Source organism: Lissotriton vulgaris, chromosome 8 (assembly GCF_964263255.1).
Source record: "Lissotriton vulgaris chromosome 8, aLisVul1.2, whole genome shotgun sequence".
NCBI lineage: Eukaryota > Metazoa > Chordata > Amphibia > Caudata > Salamandridae > Lissotriton > Lissotriton vulgaris.
Window position 1 is genome coordinate 52,694,735 of NC_141696.1, and position 23,187 is coordinate 52,717,921.

The 23,187-nt window shown below is 47.2% G+C and overlaps 1 protein-coding gene across 1 annotated transcript in view; it reads right to left on the reverse strand.

Annotated features, from left to right (window-relative positions):
* LOC147693361 (transient receptor potential cation channel subfamily M member 2-like) overlaps positions 1-23,187 on the reverse strand; it is a 1,943,547-nt gene that overhangs the window by 1,436,249 nt on the left and 484,111 nt on the right. Inside the window, exons 9-10 of the mRNA XM_086933684.1 lie at positions 17,775-17,877; positions 10,303-10,415 (exon numbers count right to left, since the gene is read on the reverse strand). Of these exons, the coding sequence (XP_086789810.1) occupies positions 10,303-10,415; positions 17,775-17,877 (216 nt within the window). The remainder of the gene's footprint in view (positions 1-10,302; positions 10,416-17,774; positions 17,878-23,187) is intronic.

The window sequence follows — 23,187 nt, forward strand, 5'->3', positions numbered from 1 at the left end:
CCTCTAAAGCATGGAATGAACTTCCGTTCCAACTTAGAAATGCCCCAGATCTCATCTCCTTTCGCAAGGGTCTAAAGACATGGTTCTTTTCTCACTAATAGTCCTTATGCTCCTCAGGTAACCAGTACTTAGTGCCAGGACACCCTTGGGTAACAGTGCGCTCTAAAAGTATAAATAACATAACATAACAAGGGCTTTGTCCTCAAGTAGGGGAAAAGAACACTTGCACATCAAGGGCGGTGAAGCGTTTAAGGCTCACCACCTTGATTGCTGTAAACTCTAGCAATCCTGGAAGAAGAAGGTGTGACCTCCTTACTTCCCAGGCTTTTGCCTTTGAGCTGGGGAAGTGCTAGCACATCCTACCAGGAGGGCAGACTCCTGTCTTGGTGGCAAATGGCTCTGGTAAGCCCACAAAAGGCACTGAAGCACTAAACCTTAAGTGGGCACACACCTAGGGTGGTACCTATGTGCATGCCAGCTTAACCTTGTCACGAGAATCGTGTTGGGGTGAAAAAGCATGGTATTGGACATCAAACATAAAACAATTTGGTTGTTCCATAATGGAGCTGGCTATCTTGAGTTTTCTAGGTAGTCAGCCCATGTTACTCCCCCGGTCACTTACAGTAAAACCTTGCTCTACAGGGTTACTGTAGGGATATATATGTATCAACATATACATCCACACCATTAATATAATGCACTCCTGGGCTTAGGAGGACAACCTTAAAAGTGACTTACTTATATTAAAGCAGTGGTGAGGCTCTACAGCACAAGGTCTGTGCAGAGTCCCTCTCCAGCATATAGGCTGTCTGTGCAGGGCTGCAATGGCAAACCTGCAAATATACAGTTAAGTCGGTCGTACATAGTGGCACACTATAGTGCTGCAGCCCTGGCGACCCCTTTACTACCCTTGCCTTGGGTACCCCTGGCACCTTATACTAGGGACTTTTAAGGGGGCAAAGTACCTTGCCAATTGTGTGTACCAATTCACATCACTTTTAGAGGAAAGAGCATGGGCCTTGGAACCTGGGGTTAGCAGGTCCTAGCGCACTAACCGAGTACAAAAATAGAATCTAGAAGACCAAAAAGGGGTAAAAAATTGGGAGGCACCTGCAAAGAAGCCCAGTTTCGAACATGGGAGCAGATGAATTTGGTGTTCACATTGCTTGAGTTGGTGGTGGAGCCAATGGAGCAATATCCAGTGAGGCTTTCGTCAGAAGAGTGAAAGCCCAGTATTAAGCTGGTATTTGAACAGGCAAACTTCGAATGGAGTTGTTCGGTGGCTGGGAAAGGCCAGCCAATAGAAATGTAACTACAGTGCTTTGAGGCTCCTTGGAGATAGAAAAACACACCAGAAGGAGTCCGCAGATTCAGAGAACTCTGGTATATTGTCTTGAGATTTGTAATAGGCTCCAAAGAAGAAGAAAAAGTGAGAGTCGGGTTCAATGCATAACTATATGGCCTTTCCACCGAACCTACTTGGTTTTCTTGTCTCTTTTCTTTGACTTGCACTTTGACTACCAAATGCATGATGAGGACACCTTGGAGCAGGGCCAACCTTGTATCTGGCCATGTACAATTTGGCCTTCTGCTACCAAGTCGCCTTCATGCACAACAATTAGCATGTGGTTGCCAGACTTGGGAGCCATGATTAGCCACCACACTCATACTTTAAACTCTGTATTCTTCAGTGGCAAAATCCCTGTTACACTGCAGGAACTTTAAACTTTCAGAGAAAGCTAAGTAGTAAAACCCCAAAATTTGTAGGAGGAGAAATTCAGATCTGCGCTACTGGGCGCTAAAAAAAACATAGTGACATCACCCCACCCACATTCTGCTCTGTTTTGTCATATCTGGGGTAAGATGCAGCCAAGATGTAGGCCAGCACACAGCTGCTACTGCAAGAATTTAAAGGAGTCAGTCTGGCGTCTGGGAAGATTCAATAGGTGAGGAATATTTGGTTGGACGCATTCAACAGAAAGGGAAGGTTTTGTGTAACTGTTCCTTGATTCTGATATTTCCAGATAAGAGAAGCACACCATAGAGGAAAAGAAAAGAAGTGGAGATGCTGCAGAAAGGCATGTTGAATATTTTTTTCTGTAAGACAGAAAACATGCACGTCAACACTAAATATATATTTTGGGATGCACTCCTTATATTGGTTCACAGAACGTGGAGGATGGGTGGGGCGTAAAGGAATCTATCACTACTAATGTTTCTTACAGATATATTGTTACCGAAGGTAAATAACTTGTGCATCTGAAAGAAACACATAGTGATAGATTCCTTACCTTAGAATAGATACCCCATACACCAGAAAATCCTGGAGAACAGAATAGCCAAAGAAGCCGTCTCTCCGGACTTGGATGTCCAGACAGCGGTGCTTGGTAAACGTGTGCAGCAAAACCCACGTAGCTGCCTGACAGATGTCATGCACGAGAATTCCCCATCCCAAAGCAGTAGTGGCTGCCGTAGCCCTGGTAGAATGGGCGCGTAGCCCCTCTGGAGGCTCCTGTTTAGCCAAAGAGTAGCATGCTTTGATGCACAGAACGACCCACCGAGAGATGGTCCGCTTGTGCACGGCCCAACCTTTCTTGGCGCCCACGTAGCTAACAAACTGTTGATTGCGGTTCAGGTAGAATAAGAGTGCATGTTTTGGGTCCAGACGGTGGAGCCTCTCTTCCTCTTTAGAGGGATGCAGAGGCGAAAAGAAGGTGGGCAAAGTGATGGTCTGCCTGATGTGAAAGGCAGTGACAACCTTTGGCAAAAAAGAAGGCCAAGTCCTTAGAAAAACCTTGTCCCGAAGGACAGAGACAAAAGGAGGCTCAGAAGAAAGAGTCTGGATCTCACACACTCTTCTGGCAGAGGTGATGGCCTCCAGGAATGCAGTTTTCAAAGTAAGAAGACAAAGAGGACAGTTGTGAAGTGGCTCAAAGGGAGCACACATCAAATAGGTTAGAACCAGGTTTAAGTCCCACTGAGGCATTATGAAGGGAACAGGAGGGAAAAAATGAGTCATGCCTTTTAAGAATCTATTTACAAAAGGGGCTTTGAAAAGAGAAGGCTGATCTGGAAGCCGTAAAAAGGCTGAAATGGCTGAGAGATAGCCCTTAATAGTGTCCAGAGCAGAGCCCTGCTGGGCGAAAGAAAGGAGGAATAGAAGGACCTCTGAATGAGGGGAAAGGGAATCCACAGCCTTTGCTGTGCACCATGCCACAAACACCATGAAGGCGTATACCATCTTAGTGGAGGGATGCCTGGCTGCCAAGATTACATCACAAACTTCGGGGGGCAGGTCAAAAGACGTCAACTGCTGCCGCTCAATCTCCACACAAGGAGGTGGAGACTGGACAGGTTGTGGTGGAAACCCGCCCCCTGCTGCTGCAAAGAAGATCCTCCCTAAGAGGGGGATCGATAGCCATGGTAGAAGTGGTATAGGCGGAAAGGTGTATAGTAGACCGCAACTCCACTCACGACGAAAAGTGTCTCCTAGTGAGTGCCATATTGGAAATTCCAACTGCGAAAACTGATGACATTGTGCGTCCTCTTCTGTGGCAGAAAGATCTAACCAAGGCTCTTCCCACTGCTGAAAGAGTCCTTGCGCAACGCCCGAATGCAGACGCCATTCGTGATCCATCATGCATCGTCGGCTGAGTTTGTCCACCCTGGCGTTCAGAGAACCTGCCAGGTGTTGAACCACCAGGAGAATGCCCTGATGTCCCAGCCATGTCCAGAGGCCCAGAGCCTCCTGACATAGGGCCCACGACCCCACCCCGCCCTGTTTGTTGCAGTACCACATGGCGGTGGTGTTGTCGCCCGAAGCTCCAGAAGGTTGATGTGGAGTCTGGACTCCGCCGGAGACCAGAGGCCTCTGATCTCCGCCTCTCCTATGTGGCCGCCCCATCCATGAAGGGACGCGTTCGTCACAACTGTGTGTTACGGTTGGGGAAGGGAGACGGATCTGCCATTGACCCAATCGCGATTTGTGAGCCACTACTGCAATTGTCGTGCAGTGCGCTCCGAGATCTGGCCCTGATCGGACAGGTTGCCCTGATGCTGTGCCCACTGGAACTTCAGGTCCCACTGCAGTGCCCGCATATGCCATCTGGCATGATCCACTAGCAGGATGCAGGAGGCCATCAGGCCCAGGAGCCGGGGGGTCATCCTGACCGAAACCCGGGATAGAGGCTGAAAGATCGGAATCATAGCCTGAATATCCCGGACTCGCTGTTCAGGAGGATAAACCTGAAACTGTGCTGAGTCTAGAACCGCTTCGACGAAGAGGAGCTTATGGGAGGGAATCAGGTGCGACTTTGGCACGCTGAAGGAGAACCCGAGCAAATGCAGGAGGTCAGCTGTTTTCTGGAGGTGGGAGATGACTGCCTTCTGCGAGCCCGCCTTCAACAACCAGTCATCGAGATAGGGGAAGACTGTAACCCCTGATCTGTGCAGGTGAGCTGCGACCACCGCCATCACTTTCATGAACACCCGAGGGGCACTGGTAAGGCCGAAGGGGAGCACGGTTAACTGGAAGTGCTCGTGGCCTACCATGAACTGCAGGTTACGCCGGTGGGCCGGGGATGTAGAAATAAGCATCCAACGCTACCATCCAGTCTCCACGGTCAAGGGCAGACAAGACCTGAGCTAGCGTCAACATTATGAACTTCTCCTTCCGGAGGAAGCGGTTGAAGTTCCTGAGGTCCAAGATAGGACGCAGGCCCTTGTCCTTCTTGAGGACCAGAAAGTAGTGGGAATAGCAACCACAACCTACTTCTGGCCCAGGAACGCGCTCTATGGCCCCCTTGGCCAAGAGTGCCATGACTTCCTGCTGAAGAAGCGCAAGATGGTCCCCCGACATGTGGTGTTATGGTTGGAGGGGTAGTCTCAAAGGGTAGGGAGTAACCCGTTACGACAATTTGCAGCACCCACCTGTCTGAGGTGATGATGCGCCAGTCGGGGGAGATGATGCCAGAATCTGCTGCCCACTGTCGTTTGATGGGCCTGAAAGTTCAGACTAGGAAGGCTTTGAAGTGGATGCTTCGGGGGTGGAGAGGTGGACTAACCCACCCGCTGGCCCCCAGAAACACCTTGGATGTTCCCTCGTCCGCGGCCACGCTGAGGTTGTTGCTGCGCAGGCCTGTGGAACATGTTGGTGCACCCCTTCTGTGGTCATGAAAGGAGCGAAAAGCGGAAAGCGGATGAGGACGAGTGGCTGACGGGCCCAAGGACTTGGCCGTAGAGTTTTTAAAGCGCTCCAATGCAGTATCCGCCTTGTTGCCAAAAAGGCGAATGCCATCGAAGGACATGTCCATCAAGGTGTTCTGGACATTCCCCGAGAAGCCAGTAGTCCTCAGCCAGGTGTGGTGCCTAAGCACCACCGTCATGGAAATCGTCCTGCCCAGCGAGTCGGCGCTATCAAGCCCTCAACGAATGGTGAACTTAGCTGCGTCCCTCCCAGTGGCAATAGCTTGGGAGAGTACTGAGAGCACCTGCGCAACCGTGTCCCACACAGAGTGGGAGTAATGGCCCAAGAGGCATGTGGTGTTCACCGACCGCAGCCCTAAGCTGGCAGAGGAAAATAGCTTCTTTCCAAGCTGCTCCAGCTTCTTGGATACCCTATCCGGAGGTGTGGAAGGGAATGCGCTTTGGGAAGTGGAGACTTGGACAACCAAGCACTCAGGGGTGGGGTGTTGGGAGAGGAAGAGGGGGTCGCCCAGAGCCGGGCGATGGCATCGGGCCACATTCCTGTCCACAGGAGCCACCTCTGTTGGGCCTCGACCAGTTGCCTAAAAGACCGTCAGACAGTGCATCATTAAAAGGCAGCAAGGGCTTCGAAGAGGTTGCCACCGGTTGAAGCACTTCAGTCAGGAGGTTAGTCCTAACAGCCACTGTAGGGAGTTCGAGGTGGAGGGCCTCGGCCGCCCTACGCAACACCACTGCGTAACTTACTCCCTCCTCCGTAGCCACGGAAGGAGGAGACAGCATGCTAAGGTCAGTCGAGGTGTCAAGACCACTGGCATCCCCCAATTCCTCTGCCCAGTCCGGGTCATCACCGCACTGTTGTGCAAGAGGGTCCTCAGACCCCTCCCAGTCCTCCCCTTCCTCCGAAGTCTGTGAACGAGGCGGAAAATACGGAAGACGGGCGTAGGGGTCGAAAAGCCCCACTGGTGTTGGAATCGGCGCCGATCAATGCCGTTCCGGCGTCGCGGCAGGTTCAGGGCTGAAACCGGGGACGACGTTGGCACCCACAGCTGCGTCACGCGAGGGGAAGTCGAAGAGCAACGGCGCTTCTCCGACTTCTTTTTGGAATGCTTTAACTTACCTGACCCAGAGTGCGTAGACTTAGATCCATGGAAGCGATGGTGACGGCTCCGCGACCGGTCCCTCGACCTCCCACGGGACCGGGACCTTGAGCGGTGCGGAGCCAACTGCCGGGCTTCCAGCAACTTTCGGGACCGCTCCCGCAAAGTTTTTGAAACCATGGCCCGGCAGTCGGGGCACGACTTGGGAGTTGTGCTTGCGCCCCAGGCAGTAGAAACACACACGATGCGGGTCCGTCACCGACATCATATGGTGACAGTCCCCACAGTTCTTGAAACCGGGCATCCCTACGACACCAGGAGTTGATCGACTCAGGAGAAATGAGGTAAAAGGCCTTGAAAAAACTCAAAAAGTGACTGGGGGTACGTGTCTTCCCGGATCTGCACTAGCTGGCACAGAAAAAGAAAGAACTGACGTCAGCGCGCGTGGGCGCGTCTAAGTAGCTCCAGCAACGTCATCTCAGCGACGACGACGCCAACGAAGCTCCCGGAGCCGCACAACGACGCCTACCGACGCGCAAGGGTAATGCTGACGAAAAACGTTCCGGATCCAGTCTGACGCCTCAGAGTAATTCTAAGCTAAGGAATCTATCACTACGTGTTTCTTTCAAATACTTATAGTTTAGGAGGACTGGTCTATAAGAAAATATTTGAGGGAAATTAGAAGATCAACATTCAAACCTCAAATACAAACTATGCTGAGGGCTGCCCCACACCTCTATTTCAGAAACCCTAGAACCACTGGCATCCCCCAAATCCTCTGCCCAGTCAGGGTCATCACCGAACTGTTGTGCGAGAGGGTCCTCAGACCCCTCCCAGTCCTCCCCTTCCTCCGAAGTCTGTGAACGAAGTGGAAAATACGGAGGACAGGCATAGGGGTCGAAAGGCCCCACTGGCGTTGGAATCGGCGCCGATCGACATCGCTTCGGCATCGCGTCAGGTTCAGGGCTGAAACCGGGGACGACGTCTGCACCCACAGCCGCGTCACGCGAGGGGAAGTCGAAGAGCAACGGTGCTTCTCAGACTTCTTTTTGGAGTGCTTTAACTTACCTGACCCCGAGTGCGAAGACTTAGATCCATGGAAGCGATGGTGACGGCTCCGCGACCGGTCCCTCGACCTACAACGGGACCGGGACCTTGAGCGGCGCGGAGCCGACTGCTGAGCTTCCAGCAACTTTCGGGACTGCTCCCGCTAAGTTTTTCAAACCATGGCCCGGCATTCGGGGCACAACTTGGGAGTTGTGCTCGCGCCCCAGACAGTAGAAACACACGCGATGCGGGCTCGTCACCCACATCATGCGGTGACAGTCCCCACAGTTCTTGAAACCGGGCATCCCTACGACACCAGGAGTTGATCGACTCAGGAAAAATGAGTTAAAAGGCCTCGAAAAAACTCAAAAATTGACTGGGTGTACGTGCTCTTCCCGGATCTGCGCTTGCTGGCACAGAAAAAGAAAGAACTGACGTCAGCGCGCGTGGGCGCGTCCAAGTAGCTCCAGCGACTTCATCTCAGCGACGACACCGCCAACGACTCCTACCGACGCGCAAGGGTAATGGTGACGAAAAACGTTCCGGATCCAGTCTGATGCCTGGGATTAATTCTAAGGTAAGGAATCTATCACTACGTGTTTCTTTCAAATACTTATAGTTTAGGAGGACTGGTCTATACGTCCTCCTGGTCTATAAGCCCCTGTCATTTAGGAGTACCATCCAGAGGGAGAGCTCCCACTCTCCCTCTGGATGGTACTCCTGAATGACAGGAGACTCTGTCTGCTACAGATCTGCAGCAGTGGTATGTGGCAGGAATACAGACCCTGGGGGACCTCTCCCGTGACAGCGCACTGCTTCCTTACGAGACTCTGATGGAGGAGGACGGGCTCCCAGCGGGTCAATCCCTCCTCTATCGCTCATTGCTGGCCACGCGCAGCGCTATGGGGCGACCTGCCGACTGAACTGCCCACACACCTTACCATACAGTATCTGCACGTAATGGGGCAAGGCAGGCACCTAACGCGGTGGTTCAAAGCCTTGCTTCGCCAACACGCAGCGGTCAAGTTAGACCCCCTCAGACACAAATGAGAGGGAGACTTGACCAGACAATTCACAGACAAAGAATGGGAGCAAGTGCTGGCCAGCTCAGTTAAGATCCCCAGGAAGATGTAATTTAGGCAGATCCAATTCTAGATTATGCACAGAGCATACTACACGCCAGCCATAATTAACAGATACCTTCATCGTACCGATTCTGCCTGCCCCAGGTGTTCAATCCTGGACTCAGACCTGGTACATATGCTGTGGAGCTGCGCCAGTCTTAGTACTTACTGGGGAGAGATAGCGGAACTGCTACACTACTGCACCGAAAGGGTGGTCCCCATTGAATGGTCCGTATACCTGCTACATGGGTTCCGTAGAAAGCGCAGCACCAAAGTTACATCTAGATTCTTAGATCTGGGTATAATAACAGCCAAACGACTAATCGCGAAGCACTGTAAGGCACCTGACCCTCCTCACTTTCAAGCTTGACAACATTCCACACTAGCATGGGCCAGAGCGGAAGGCATAGCCATTCACCCTGAAGAGATCATAGGCCTTAGGACCATACCAATCGCCACACATCAGGAAGCGATACTTTCGGCACTACAGCAATATACATGCCCATTAACCCAGCCTGCATTGATACCTGACCCAGATGAGTAACACTGCACATGTGGGGAAGGTCCGTGGGACATCCAGAATTACCATTGTGACTCCTGACATTATGCACAGATACCCAGAGATATAAGTAGATAGGGGAAAAATTGGTCAAGGTGAAGGGAATAGGCGCAACAAGCAACTCACTAACAAACACACACTGGCAAATTGAGGGGCTCCAGCTTAACTCATGCCCCTGATTCCTCCCTGTTACCAAGCACACAGCTTACAATGGTTCTTCAGGCAACTCCGGGCCACTGGTGTTACCCTCTGAAAGTAATATTTGTGTGAAGCAGCCAACAGGTCGGGACACTAAACAGAGACACTGGACTAATATGAACTGCTCGGAGCTAGCATGCCTATATATCCATTGGATACGCGATTGTAAGGCTCTTATCATCTGAATGTGTCTATCATGTAAGACCTGTGAACTGTGCATGCAACATATGTAATGCTGATGCCTGTTGTTACTGCTGCAAACAAAAATATTAAAAAGAGATTAGAAAAAAAAAGATGAAGGAATACCTAAAGGACAGATGGATGCAAAGTTCTGATAAGGACTCTGATTTACCCATCCTACATCCCCTAGCTGGTCTATATAACCTGAGAAACAAGCTATGAGTTGGCATCTTCCTGGTGTCTGTTATTGCTTTTAGGCATGTTAAACCCTTAGGCTTGGCCATCACTGGGTTCATCCCTGCAGGGTTTAGGGATACATTCCTCTATCTTCAGTCTTGATTGGCCTTCGATCCTCTCCGTCTCCTGTGAGGTGTTTCAGGAGGTAGTGTTTTCATGATGGTCCTGGTACATCTGCCTCCTGCAGGCTGTTCTCCACCTGCCCATGATCCCTTCACCTGCCGGGCTACCCTTTGCAGTGCCCTACCACTCCAGGATTCTCGTGAACTTTGTCACTGCCACATTACACCAGTCTAGATTCTGCTATCTCCTGCGCAGTCCAGGGTAAATTTGTGCAGCTTGCTCTCCACAGCCCCTGCACACCATATGTCAGCTCTGGCATTCTTGTGTGCCAGATCGGGTACTGGTAAATGTATATTTTACCTCAAATAAAAAGGCCAGCAAACTCCTCACATTAACTATGGAATTCTCTGGAAACCGTAGCCCAGAACTAAAGAACACATAATCGGTAAATAATAATTAACACAAATAACATAAATATCAAGCCAAAGTAGTAAAACTAGAGGGCTGATGAGTTTCCACAGTAAAAAATATATCTGCCCTTCTATCAGCTGGATGTCAAAGCATGTTTCTAAATATCAGTTATTCCTCCTACCTCCAGCTCCTGGCTCACAGCATCCTTGGCAATATCCAATCTGTCCCAAAACACTGCAAGCTTCATCTGATAGTTCAAGTTTTCATTGCCATGATCATCCAAGCTTTTTTGAGCTGTAAAAAAACAGAATTGATTTGACAATGTTGTTCTTAGTGAGGGTTTCAAAGCAATAAAAGTGGCTTGACACCAGCTCCTCGCAGGAGTTGACAATCAATATTTGTATTTTCTATGGTCTGTCATAAGTGAGCCCACACGTGATGTCTTTTTATTCTGACAATCCAAATGTTTTAAACATCTTCGCTGTGCTCCAGCCCATCTATTATCTGCCTTTTTCTCAAACTATTCCTGTTGTTTCATTGCAAAGATTAGGAGGCATGGTGTTTGTCATCAATAAGTACTCTTTGTCTATCAGCTTGTCACTGGGATGTTTGATCTTTTGGGGACTCTGGGACCTCAAGGGGCTTACTGTTGTTATGCTCAGGCTCTATCGGAAGCAGAAGCCTCTAAAACGAATCATTTACTGATTGTCCAAAGGGTCGCTCCTAATCGCACCTTAGTGAAGAGGCTGAAAACTGCTTCTCAATGTAAATTCTAAGCCATGTGTAGCAGGCACCCCATGCATACATGTGGTACGCATTCCTAGGGACTACCCACAAGGATGTTCACCTTCACCACGTGCCCCACTAATAAGAAGCTTGTCAGTGCAATGAATCTATCAATGGCAGAGAGACAGGCAAGAGGAAGGCAGCACAGAATAATAATTGTGTGCTCATGTATCCTTGCTGTTTCGTATTACCAATCAACAACAGGTTACATTGCTCAGCAGGAATAACTGACTGAAAGGGAGTAGCATAAGCAGTCTAAGCGACCAAAGACTTGGGGAAACCCATTTTAAGTTAATAGGGTATACGGATGGGTGAACAGGCCCCAGCATTTGAAAGCTGGATAAGGGATGTGTGTGAGTGGTCCCTGTAGGAAGAACTGTATATGTAAGCTTGTCATAAGGATGTAAAGCTAGCGGAAGACATTGTAGTTTGGAGAGTCATGCAGGAATCTGTTGACTCCCACAAGGGCAGGAGGTGAACAGGACTGTGGATCTGTCAGTAGCAGTGACATGTAGCGATTGGTGCTTGGGCAACTTCCTAGCTAAGTATACTGATATGTATATTGCTGTGCCATTCATGTATAAGTAACTGTGAAATGTATATAGGACTCAGATATATAATGGAAATCAGTTGAAATATATTACCGTGGGTAACTCTGCTGTAGGACGGCTCAGTTTTGTGTGCGAAAACTTGAACGAATAATGTTTGTTTGTTTTTTAAAGTTAATAGGGTATACGAAGAGCCATATAACAATCAACGTAAGAGTGTCAGCAAATATAGAGAACGAAAGGGAAAGCCAAAGGTTCAGGTGATCATAGGATAGCTGGCACCAACAATCGATAACCAATTAGTAAGGAGATAGGGTGCACGTGCTCAGTGTGAACTAAAAGGACCCTCAGGCCCCAACTAAAAGTTGGTAGCCAGTTGTCTTTATTGGGTCCCAGATAGTTGAAAGGAAAATCAGAAGTAGTGATTTGAGGGTGACTTAAAAAGAGTGTGGGCTACTCATCAAACAATTCATTTTAATGAGAGGGTAGCTCTAACTCTATTAAAATCAGTGAAAAAAATGTGGACTAATGATTGGTTGTGTTAATTTGAACCAATAAGTCCTAACGGTAGTGACAAACAGAAAAAATTGGTCAACATGTTTCTGCTAAAGAGCTCAGGGTCAGCTCAGCATTCATCAGGACCAGAAAAGTCATTCTCACTCCCCGGTGGACACACATTAGAGTATCCAGACCTATGGTGTGGAGAAAGGAACTAATACAACCTGATTTAGTAAAAGTTCATATGGAGAAATTAATCCGAAGGCCTCGCCTCATTAAGGGAGACAAAAAATTCGTAATTATCCGTGTGAAAGCTCCATGGGCTGGCGGCAGGGGGAATATCTTCACGCCCAGATAATTAGCTTCTAGGCGGCTCCCCGCCGATAGACCTACTGCAGCCACATCCGCCGCCCGACACTATTTTTTTATACGAAGAGCCAGCAGAAAGTAATACTTATATAAATCAGTAGTAAAAGACTAAAGCTTCAGAGGAAACTCACCTAGTCACAACCACTTATCACCCCTGCTCACCACCCAAACACATGTGTCTGAGTATTATAAACTAAAAGAAAAGAAGCATTAGAACAGAATATCCTGAACATTCACTAAATGTTATAAATAGCAAAATCGTACAAATTTCCAAAAACACGTTAAGAAAAGAGAATAGACACTTGGAGTGTGGTCAAGTGGGAAAATACTAAAAGCACTATATAAGATAATCCAAAGCAGACTTCCAGAATGTATCACAACAGGCAAAAGACCAAAATGTCCACTCACAAATCTGCCAGTGGTTTTTAGAGGGCAGTTCGCCTTCTTCCTCTGAGGTTGCAATGGATAACTAAGCTTCTGAAAAGCAGTCTTAGAATCAGAGCCATATCGACCTTCAACATTGAAGCCATTCCAAAGACATCTCAAACTAAGTGGACTGACCTCAGGCAAAGCAGCGATGGGGCATTCCAGGTTGTCCTTGAGGACACTGGAGACCTCTTTCCAAAACATATTTCGTTTCAATGCATTAAAACCACATTGGTAGAACATCTCACCCACTCCAGAAAATTAAGCTGGTGAAATACCAATAATAAAATACGTTATAGAGTCTGTTCCCACAAACATCCCCACTAAAGTTCCTAAATATTCCCTGACCACTCTATTCCATTTATTTATAGGAGTATTGGGGAACAGGAGTGCAGGTTGTCAGTGGTTACTGGTCCTCAGACAGCAGATCCTTAGGGGGTGTGAGAGAACCAGCCTCACTGGTCCTGGAGAGAGACACTGGTTCTGGGGTCAGCAGTAAACAGAGTCCTTAGTCCAGTATTGCATCAGGATGCTTGTACTCGCAAGATTTCCATGCTGCTGCCGCTGTTATCCAGGTCCAGAGTCTATCTCTAGAAGCAATACACCCTCCTTCAGCTCTCTGGGATTCCTCCTTCTGTCAGTAGGCCTGGACGTCCGAACCTTGATACAGTGTGACAGCTAATTAACAGATGAAGAATTTCTTCCCCACTCCTTTCTCCTCAGGACCTAGGTGGAGCATGGCTAATGACTCCTTTTGTGTGGGGAGGCCTTCCTTGGTCCTCTCTACTGGGAAGCAGAGTAATTACCTTGGCACAGCAGGGTGACAAAAGACCTGGACTTTAACCCTCAGCTGAGCCAGAGAAATATGTAAAGTCTGGACCACCCATAAGGTGAATATGTGGAGCTTGGGACTTGCACGGTCCAACTTGGTGTACATTTTTCCCCCCAGTTTTATACCTTACAGGACTTTGTAGGCCTAAGAGAAGTGAAAGTGCACTCTAGGTAGATTTCCCCTTTTATGTATGATACAGTGTCACTGCAGTAAGGACAGTTTCTACTAATATTATAAGGCCCATCCCAGGTAAACATCTAACCTTGCAGAGTCCCCTCTGCTCCAGGCTACTTGTGTGTAGTTACCAAGCTGAGCATGACAGCAGTCTCACACATGTAAGCAGCCAAGTGCCCCTTATCCTAGCTACATTGCAGTGGCGTTATTCTAAAAGGCAGACAGTGGCAGTTAATACGGCAATCCATTTACCATGTGATTATAGTGGGCGAGACACAAGAAGTGAGACTCTCCCACAGTAAAAAGTCCCAAACCGGGTGATTTTAAAAGCAGAAAATCTGGGCTAACTAAATAGGCGTAACCCATTTGTAACACAGTGCAAATGGAAAAGACTTCAGGGTAGAAAGGGCAGTATCGGGTGTGACGAGCGCAAGGAAAAGTGCATAGAGGGAATACTGGGTGGGTGCGTAGAGAGCCAGGTATAGTGACAGGCTGAACCAGCTGGAGAGAGGAGGTAAGGGACATGGATGTAGAATAAAGTGGAGAGAGCTAGTAGAATGTGGAAAGAGAAAGTGTGTACATGAACGAGGACATGCAGGATGGGCAGAGGAAGTGCCAGATGGGAAAAGGGAGTCCTGGAAGGACAGAGTTGACAGCACCCACATCCTTGCAACCTGACATGTAGGGTAGTAAATTCTAGTGAATTATGTGTCCATGCATTCTATCATCTAATCCAGTCTAATGGACACAGTGTTTATCTTTTTGTCTATGGTTGTAGGCTGCCCTTTATTTCCAGTAGTCTTGCTCTAAAGTTGCCTTTAGAACTGGGTGATGTATCAGCGCTTTGTGAGGTGTTGGTTCAGTTTGGCCTGGTCTGTTTATTCTTAGAGTCTTCCTGCTTTCTAAAGATAGTTTTGTTTGTTTTTAGTCATGTCTCCCTCTCATTAAGATGTTTGCACCATCTCAGCTGAGTGCCCAGTGCCAGTCATTTTGCTTTGGTTTGTAGGAACTATGTCCTGTGCTCTATGATGGAGGCTGAGCTCCTTATCTGTGACATAAACTTGAAGACAGTCCTTTCTGCACTGATTAGTGCAAGGCTGATTTGGCCAGTACTGGCATATGCTTGTGGTGCATACCTGCGCCAGGCTGTTTATAGAGTTAGTTGTGTGCACAGGTCAGTCAGTCTACTGCAGATCTCAGTCTCTCACCATGCATAATTTATCTCGAAGTGCTAAAACTCAACTCATTAGATGTTTTTAATCCCGCCATTAGATGGGGCACCGGCACCTCTCTTCCGATTCAGTCATAGGCATAGTGTGTTCACACTAAGAGGTCACTACACTGGGAGAATGTTGCAGTTACATCCCTCTCTAACAGGCACCAGCCACTGCAGTTCATAGCTCTCCTGGGTTGGAAGCTCTGTCCTTGTGGGCGCTGGGTCGCGCACCAGCCAACCACTGGTAATGCTGCCCAAGAACCTAGGTTTTCTGGCATGTCCTCAGCCCAGGATGGGGCAGTTTCCACCAATCTGTGTTGAAGCCCTTACCCAAGCCTAGACCAGTCATTTTACTCTGAGGCCCTTCATAGGCCTCTGCTCACAAGTAAACTGGTTCTCACCAACCAGCAGTTCGGGAACCAGCTCCATGAGCTCCAGCCACACCACAAATTATGGCTAGCCACGTTCCCCGTAAATATTTATTAGTGAACATGCTGTTTTCATCTTAATGCTTGCTACCAGACAAAAACATTGTTGGATCCAACTTAATATTCCTATTTTGCAGACGTAACAACAGTTCAACTGCAAGCATGACAAATAAGTTAAGGTACCAGAAACACAAAGATATTTGCCCGAGATCTCACAGTCAGGTCACATGGAGGCACCAGGACGCAAACTACTTCTCCTGATGATAAGAACAACTAGGCTAAATTTCTGCTTCTCATTTCCCTCCATTTAATTTTCCCATTAAACTTTCCACAGGAGGTATAGGATAAAGAAAGTGTTTGGCAAAGTAGAAGTGGTCAGTCGATCTGGGATTTACATTTCTATCTACAAAGGAACCCCTATGGAAAAATTGCTTTTATATAGTTCATACAAACATTATTTATTGACGGAGTTCTAAAATTGGCACAATTAGAACAACCTAAAATATTTCACAGAGGCCCAGAGTGTTAGTTATGCTGCACAAATATCACCCTCAATTATGTCTTGAAAAGATAACAGGTATGTTAGGGTCACTATGCACTTATGTGTCCTTATACATATAAGGAAGGTTGTACTGCTGCTCTCAAAATTTTAACTGGGTAGTGCCTTAATGACACCTTGAAAACACATTATTATTGGAAAGCCTAAATATTTTCTCTGTTTCCCTCTGGTGCTTTCTCTCCCATTCTCATGTTATTCCCACACTTATTCCCTTCTCTTCCAGGTGTATTATTTCAGTGTTTCTTCTTCTTCCACCACTGCTATTGTTTCCCTCCTTCCTCTTCTTTCTGTTGTGTTTATTTACCCCCAACGTGTGTTTTGCTTTCTCTAGGGCACTCATACATGTTTCAATTTAGTTTCATTTTTTGTTTTACATTTCATTATCATAATGATGAGCTTTTGACTTTGAAGCTATAGCCAAAGCTGAAGGCAGAGTAAAGAGTTAGAATCCCTTCAGCGGGCTTAGGTCCCAAACATGAAAGTCTAAGGCATATTGGTAAAGTGGTGGTAGCCCTGCCTGGAGAGCTGCTGGTTCTGTCTGTAACTGCTGAGGTGCTCCTCTCCTTGAGTGTGTATAGAAATGACAAAGGTCTCATGGACTCTATTACTGGTGAAACCATATACGTGAGTTCAACTGTAACAAAGTCAAGTTTAAAACATTTATGAACCAACTAATGACATAAGAAAAGATTAATTGGCAGCCTCAATTTTCTTGCAGACGACGCAGTGTGTAGTGAAGGCAAATCATAAACAAAGTGAAGATCACAACACTCTACACTAACCCTGGTTTCCTTGCAACAGTATTCTAATAAGAGTCTATTAAAAAATTCACAAGTATTCGTTTAGTGCGATAATTTCTTGAAACCAAGGATATATGTTGAGGATTCAACGCAGTATCTACTGAATGGGTCTCGTGGAGATGAAGCTTGGACGGCAGTCCGTCTGCCTTTTTTCTTTCCAACAAGCTGATGAGTTTTGGTGACTATTCAGACAGAAAGATGTGGATTAAACAGGACCCATCAGTCATAGTGATTGATTGAGCGGAAGGTACTGTTTTCATCTGGGCCATCATGAGACCCATTAATTCGATTTTGGATCCACATTGGTATCCCTATGTAATTTCGTACATGTTTATAATTGTGTTGAAAACATTTTTCTGTTTGTCTATTCAAGTGCTTTCTGTTGTTAAAGTAGAAGCACTAGCCAGACATCGATTTACTGATGTGCACTGCTGAGGCCTGAGCATGTAGCATTGTCAGGTCCTTGAGACTGCCTCACTGTCCAGAGATTCAGGTGCTAAAAGAGGTACCTCATTCCAGCCTGAGTGGCAGCAGTACAGAAGCCACAGGACACCAGGGATAAATGTTTTCCACTAACAGGCCTAGTAACTTTGATGACAACTGGAACCACGAAACTGGATGCCACACATTGGGCCGGATTCACAGAATTAACTTAAGACTCAATCCTAAACTTACTACTGTTTTGGTATTCACAGATTGCATTTACTACTTTTGATATTCACATAATGAACTTACTACTTTTGGCATTTACAGAATGCAATTACTACTTTTGGTATTCACAGAATGAACTTACTCATTTCGGTATTCACAGAAGTTAGGACTCCTAACTTTAGGACTCCTAAATGCCTTCTGTGAATACCGAAAGTCTTAAAATTAGGATTTTTCTCAATTTAGTAGTAGTAAAGTTAGGACTACTAACTTTAGGACGCCTAAATGCCTTCTGTAATTACCGAAAGTCTTAAAATTAGGATTTTTCTCAATTTAATAGTAGTAAAGTTAGGCCTAAACTGTCTTCACCTTTTAAGAGAGCCTGAAAAATCATGTCCTTTGCATCTGATATCTGGGGCTCAAGCTGCCTGTAGATGGTGAGCAGGTGACTCCTGCGAAGAATATCCTGGATCTGAAAATTAGAATAACAGGTGTTAACTGATATGGTTTTGTTGGAAGAGTCTAGCTTCAGTATTCAAGCACACCTCCATCAAAGTAGATGTTTACCTTCAATACAAGAATGGAACAGTATCTATGCACAGGGACTGGTACACAAAGTTGTTTGTTTCCTTAAAGCAATTTTCAATAGGGAAAACTAGAAATTGGACGTAATGGACTCTATAACAAACATGCAAGCTCTAACCGTTGTACAATACATTACTCATTATTTACACAAAAGAGTTAATAGGCTGGAAGAACTACCAAAATTGCATACAAAAATTGTGGAAAAGAAAAGGAGGCCAAACAAGGGAGTTAACCAAAGAGTTAGCAGAGCCCTGGAAAGTTTACCAAGAAACACCTTTCAAATTCCTCCATACCTCCAACATAAAGCATCCCATTATACTCATTTTACCAACAGTTTGTCAGGCAAGCTCTAATTTCATACAAGACATAGAGGTGAGTATTTTGCATTCTTTTCTATGCATCCCAGAAACATGTTGGAAGAGAACTACTACATGACATAACTACCAGGGAACGAATGAACAGTCTGGTAGTCAGCAGACCTTTTCAATAGGGAGCAGATTGTACATGCTTTTGCAGGACACAAAGCAGAAACATGTAGAAAATGGGCACAGTAGGATAGAAGTGCATATTGTAGACCTTACCTCTAAAGGTTCTGTCGCAACATGTTAGACAGTGGCAGAAAGTAAACTGAACCAGAGATCAGCTGCAGGGAAAGTCATCCTTGACACTAACAGTTGGGAAAATCAACATTTTTTTCTCGCAATATCCTAAAGCTCCAATCATACTTGCTGACATACTGTTAAGAGTAATAGAAGCATGATACAATAGGGTACAATCAAAAGTGTGAAAAGTCAAAGTCTTTAAAGAGTTTTATTGCCAATTTTTACTCACAATACACACAAAAATACTGAAAAAAGCATTTAGCAAACAAATACACAAATGATGACACATTTATTTAATCCGTAAATACATAAATAGAACAACATAGTAATAAATATCCCCTTCGCTGCTAGGTCTGTTTTTCTTCCTGCAATTGTTATCAAAAACGGGGTCGTGGTGCTGAAATCACCATCTTCCCAGCTTTGAGGGACAAGCAAACTTTTGTTAGAAAACCCAAAAATGTTACACAGCTTTGGCTTTTTTCTGGGACATAGCCTATTTTTGCTATTTGTTATGCTTTCAACCTCCTTCCAGTTAATGGTAGAAATAGGTATGAAAGCAATAATGGATCCAGGACATACACAACAGCTTCAGCCCACAAACAACGCTCCCAACGACCGCACCAACGCCCCCCACCACCACCCTCAGCGCCTGGACCCAGATCAACACAGAAGACACCATCCGCACGATGAACTCTATCCACTCCGGATCCCCGACCGACCAGTGCCCCCACCACGTCTTCAACAAGGCCGACGCTGTCATCGCACCCCACCTGCGGGACATCATCAACTCCTCCTTCGACACCGCCACCTTCCCTGAGAGCTGGAAGCACGCCGAACTCAGCGCTCTACTAAAGAAACCAACAGCGGACCCCACCGAACTCAAGAATTACCGCCCCATCTCGCTCCTCCCGTTCCCAGCCAAAGTCATCAAGAAGACAGTCAACAAGCAGCTGGCCGCCTTCCTCGAGACGAATGGATCCCTCGACCCCTCGCAGTCTGGCTTCCGAGCCAACCACAGCACCAAGACCGCCCTCATCGCTGCCACTGATGACATCCGAGCCCTGCTGGATAACGGTGAAACAGCGGCCCTCATCCTCCTAGACCTCTCCGCGGCGTTCGACACTGTCTGCCACCGCACCCTAGTGCAGCGCCTAAGCAACACCGGAATCCAGGAGAAGGCACTGGAGTGGATCATCTCCTTCCTCGCTGGAAGGACACAGAGAGTCCGCCTACCACCGTTCAGATCTGCAGCCACGGAAGTCATCTGCGGCGTTCCTCAGGGCTCCTCGCTCAGCCCCACCCTCTTCAACGTCTACATGAGCCCCCTTGCAGCCATTGCACGCCAACACAACCTCAACATCATCTCCTACGCCGACGACACCCAGCTGATCCTCTCCCTGACCAACGACCCCGCCGCCGCCAGAACCAACCTCCACGAAGGGATGAAAGACGTAGCCGAGTGGATGACGACCAGCCGCCTGAAACTGAACTCAGACAAGACGGAAGTCCTCATCCTGGGCTCCTCGCCCTCCGCCTGGGACGACTCCTGGTGGCCCCCCACCCTGGGCACCGCACCCAAACCGACAGACCACGCACGCAACCTGGGCTTCATTCCGGACTCCTCCCTCTCCATGACCAGACAAGTCAACGCCGTCTCCTCGTCGTGCTTCAACATCCTGCGCATGCTACGGAAGATCTTCCGGTGGATCCCCACCGAGACCAGGCAGACGGTCACCCAGGCCCTCGTCACCAGCCGACTGGACTACGGCAACGCCCTCTACGCCGGAACCACCGCCAAGCTCCAGAAGAGACTCCAGCGGATCCAGAACGCCTCAGCCAGACTCATCCTCAACATCCCCCGGAGCAGCCACATCTCCGGACATCTGAGAGACCTGCACTGGCTACCCGTCAACAAGAGAATCACCTTCCGTCTCCTCACCCACGCACACAAAGCCCTACACGACCAAGGCCCGAACTACCTCAACAACCGCCTCAACTTCTACGCTCCCAAACGCCACCTCCGATCGACCAACCACGCCCTCGCCGCCGTCCCCCGCATCCGAAGAGAGACAACAGGAGGAAGGTCCTTCTCTTACCTGCCCGCCAAGATATGGAACACCCTCCCTCCCGACCTTCGCCTGACCCAAGACCACCTCTCCTTCAGGAAGAAACTCAAGACCTGGATGTTCGAGCAGTAGCGGCACCCCCCCCCCCCCCAAGTGCCTTGAGACCCTCCGGGTAAGTAGTGCACTCTATAAATACCTTGATTGATTGATTGAGGAAAGCTACACATTTTAGAAAAGTAAATAACATTCTGAATTCAGCAAGGGGTCATTTGTGTAGATCCTTCACGGTTTCTTTATAGAAACTAACAGTTAAATATAAGAAAAATTGAAAATGAGTTGAAAAAAACAGCCATTTGTGTCAACGTTTTCACCTGTTACTTCTTCTAATTATTACAGCTGTTTAAAAGCATTATACAGTTACATCCGCTGGACCTTTATGGTTGTGAGGGTATATAGGACATGTAGGTTTACCAAGAACCCGACGAACCCAGAGCCAATAACTGAGCAGCAACTTGCAATCGTTTTTTATTATATACTGGGTATATAGCAATTATTCTGGGAAAATGTATACATGGAAAAATCTGTATGAAAGACACTTATTTATTTCTGAAATGGGAACAAAATATAGAGTTTAGAAACAATAGATATTTACACATTTCAAAAATTGCGAATACCCATACTAGCATGAGAATTATACGTCATTTTCAAAAAGACTTCCTTTTTACACATTGTCTTTCATTTGGAAGGCAGAAATGCATCGAAAGTCAACAGGTAATAACAGTTGCTCTACAATTCTGTGTTACCCTAAGTCTCCTGAAAAAATGGTACCTTACTTGTGTGGGTAGGCCTAGTGCCCATTACAGGAAACGGCTCAAAACGCAACGTGGACACACCACATTTTCACAATGAAAAATGACCCTTTTTTTGCAAAGTGCCTAGCTGTAGTTATTCAACCCTAGCTCTGCCGGCACGTAGGGAAACCTAGCGAACTATACATTTTTGAAAACTAGACACTCAGGGGAATCCAGGATGGGGTGACTGGACTGGCTCTCACCAGGTTCTGTTACGCAGAATCCCTTGCAAACCTAAATACTTGCTAAAAAAATACATTTTCCTCACATTAGTGTGGTGGAAAGTTCTGGATTCTGCGTGGATCCACAAAATTCCACCCACCATTCGTCCCCAAAGTCTTCCGAGAAAAATGGTACCTCATTTGTGTGGGTAGGCCTAGTGCCCGTGACAGGAAACGGCCCAAAACACAACATGGACACACCACATTTTCACAGTGAAAAATGACCCTTTTTTGCAAAGTGCCTAGCTGTAGTTTTTGAACCCTAGCTCTGCCGGCAACTAGGGAAACCTAGCAAACCTATACATTTTTTAAACTAAACACCCAAGGAAATCCAAGATGGGGTGACTGGACTGGCTCTCACCAGGTTCTGTTACCCAGAATCCCTTGCAAACCTAAACAATTGTAAAAAAAAAACTTATTTTCCTCACATTTCTGTGGTGGAAAGTTCTGGAATCTGCATGGATCCACAACATTCCACCCACCCTGAGTTCCCCAAAGTCTTTAAAGAAAAATGGTACCTTACTTGTGTGGGCAGGCCTAGTGCTGGTGACAGGAAATGGCGCAAATCGCAACGTGGACACACCACATTTTCACAGTGAAAAATGACCCTTTTTTTGCAAAGTGCTTAGCTGTAGTTTGTGAACCCTAGCTCTGCCGGCACCTAGGGAAACCTAGCAAACCTATACATTTTTGAAAACTAGACACCCAGGGGAATCAAAGATGGAGTGACTGGACTGTCTCCCAACAGGTTCTGTTACCCAGAATCCCTTGCAAACCTAAACAATTGTAAAAAAAAAACAAATTTCCCTCACATTTCTGTGGTGGAAAGTTCTGGAATCTCCATGGATCCACAAAATTCCACCCACCCGAGTTCCCCAACGTCTTCAAAGAAAAGTGGTACCTCACTTGTGTGGGTAGGCCTAGTGAAGGCGACAGGAAACGGCGCAAATCGCAAAGTGGACACACCACATTTTCACAGTGAAAAATTACCCTTTTTTTGCAAAGTGCCTAGCTGTAGTTTGTGAACCCTAGCTCTGCCGGCACCTAGGGAAACCTAGCAAACCTATACATTTTTGAAAACTAGACACCCAGGGGAATCCAGAATGGGGTGACTTGACTGGCTTTCACCAGGTTCTGTTACCTAGAATCCCTTGCAAACCTAAAAAATTGTCCAAAAACCATATTTCCCCACATTTCTGTGGTGGAAAATTATGGAATCTGCGTGGATCCACAAAATTCCACCCACCCCGCGTTCCCCAAAGTCTTTAGAGAAAAATGGTATCTTACTTGTGTGGGTGGGTCAAGTATCCGCGACAGGCAAGGGCTCAAACCTATTGAGGCAAGGGGGTACCATGAGTTTTTGGCCCGGGCTCGGCGGCCATCTAGGGAAACCTACCAAACCCACACATTTCTGGAAACTAGACACTAGGCACGGAGGATAGAGGAGTGGACAGAAG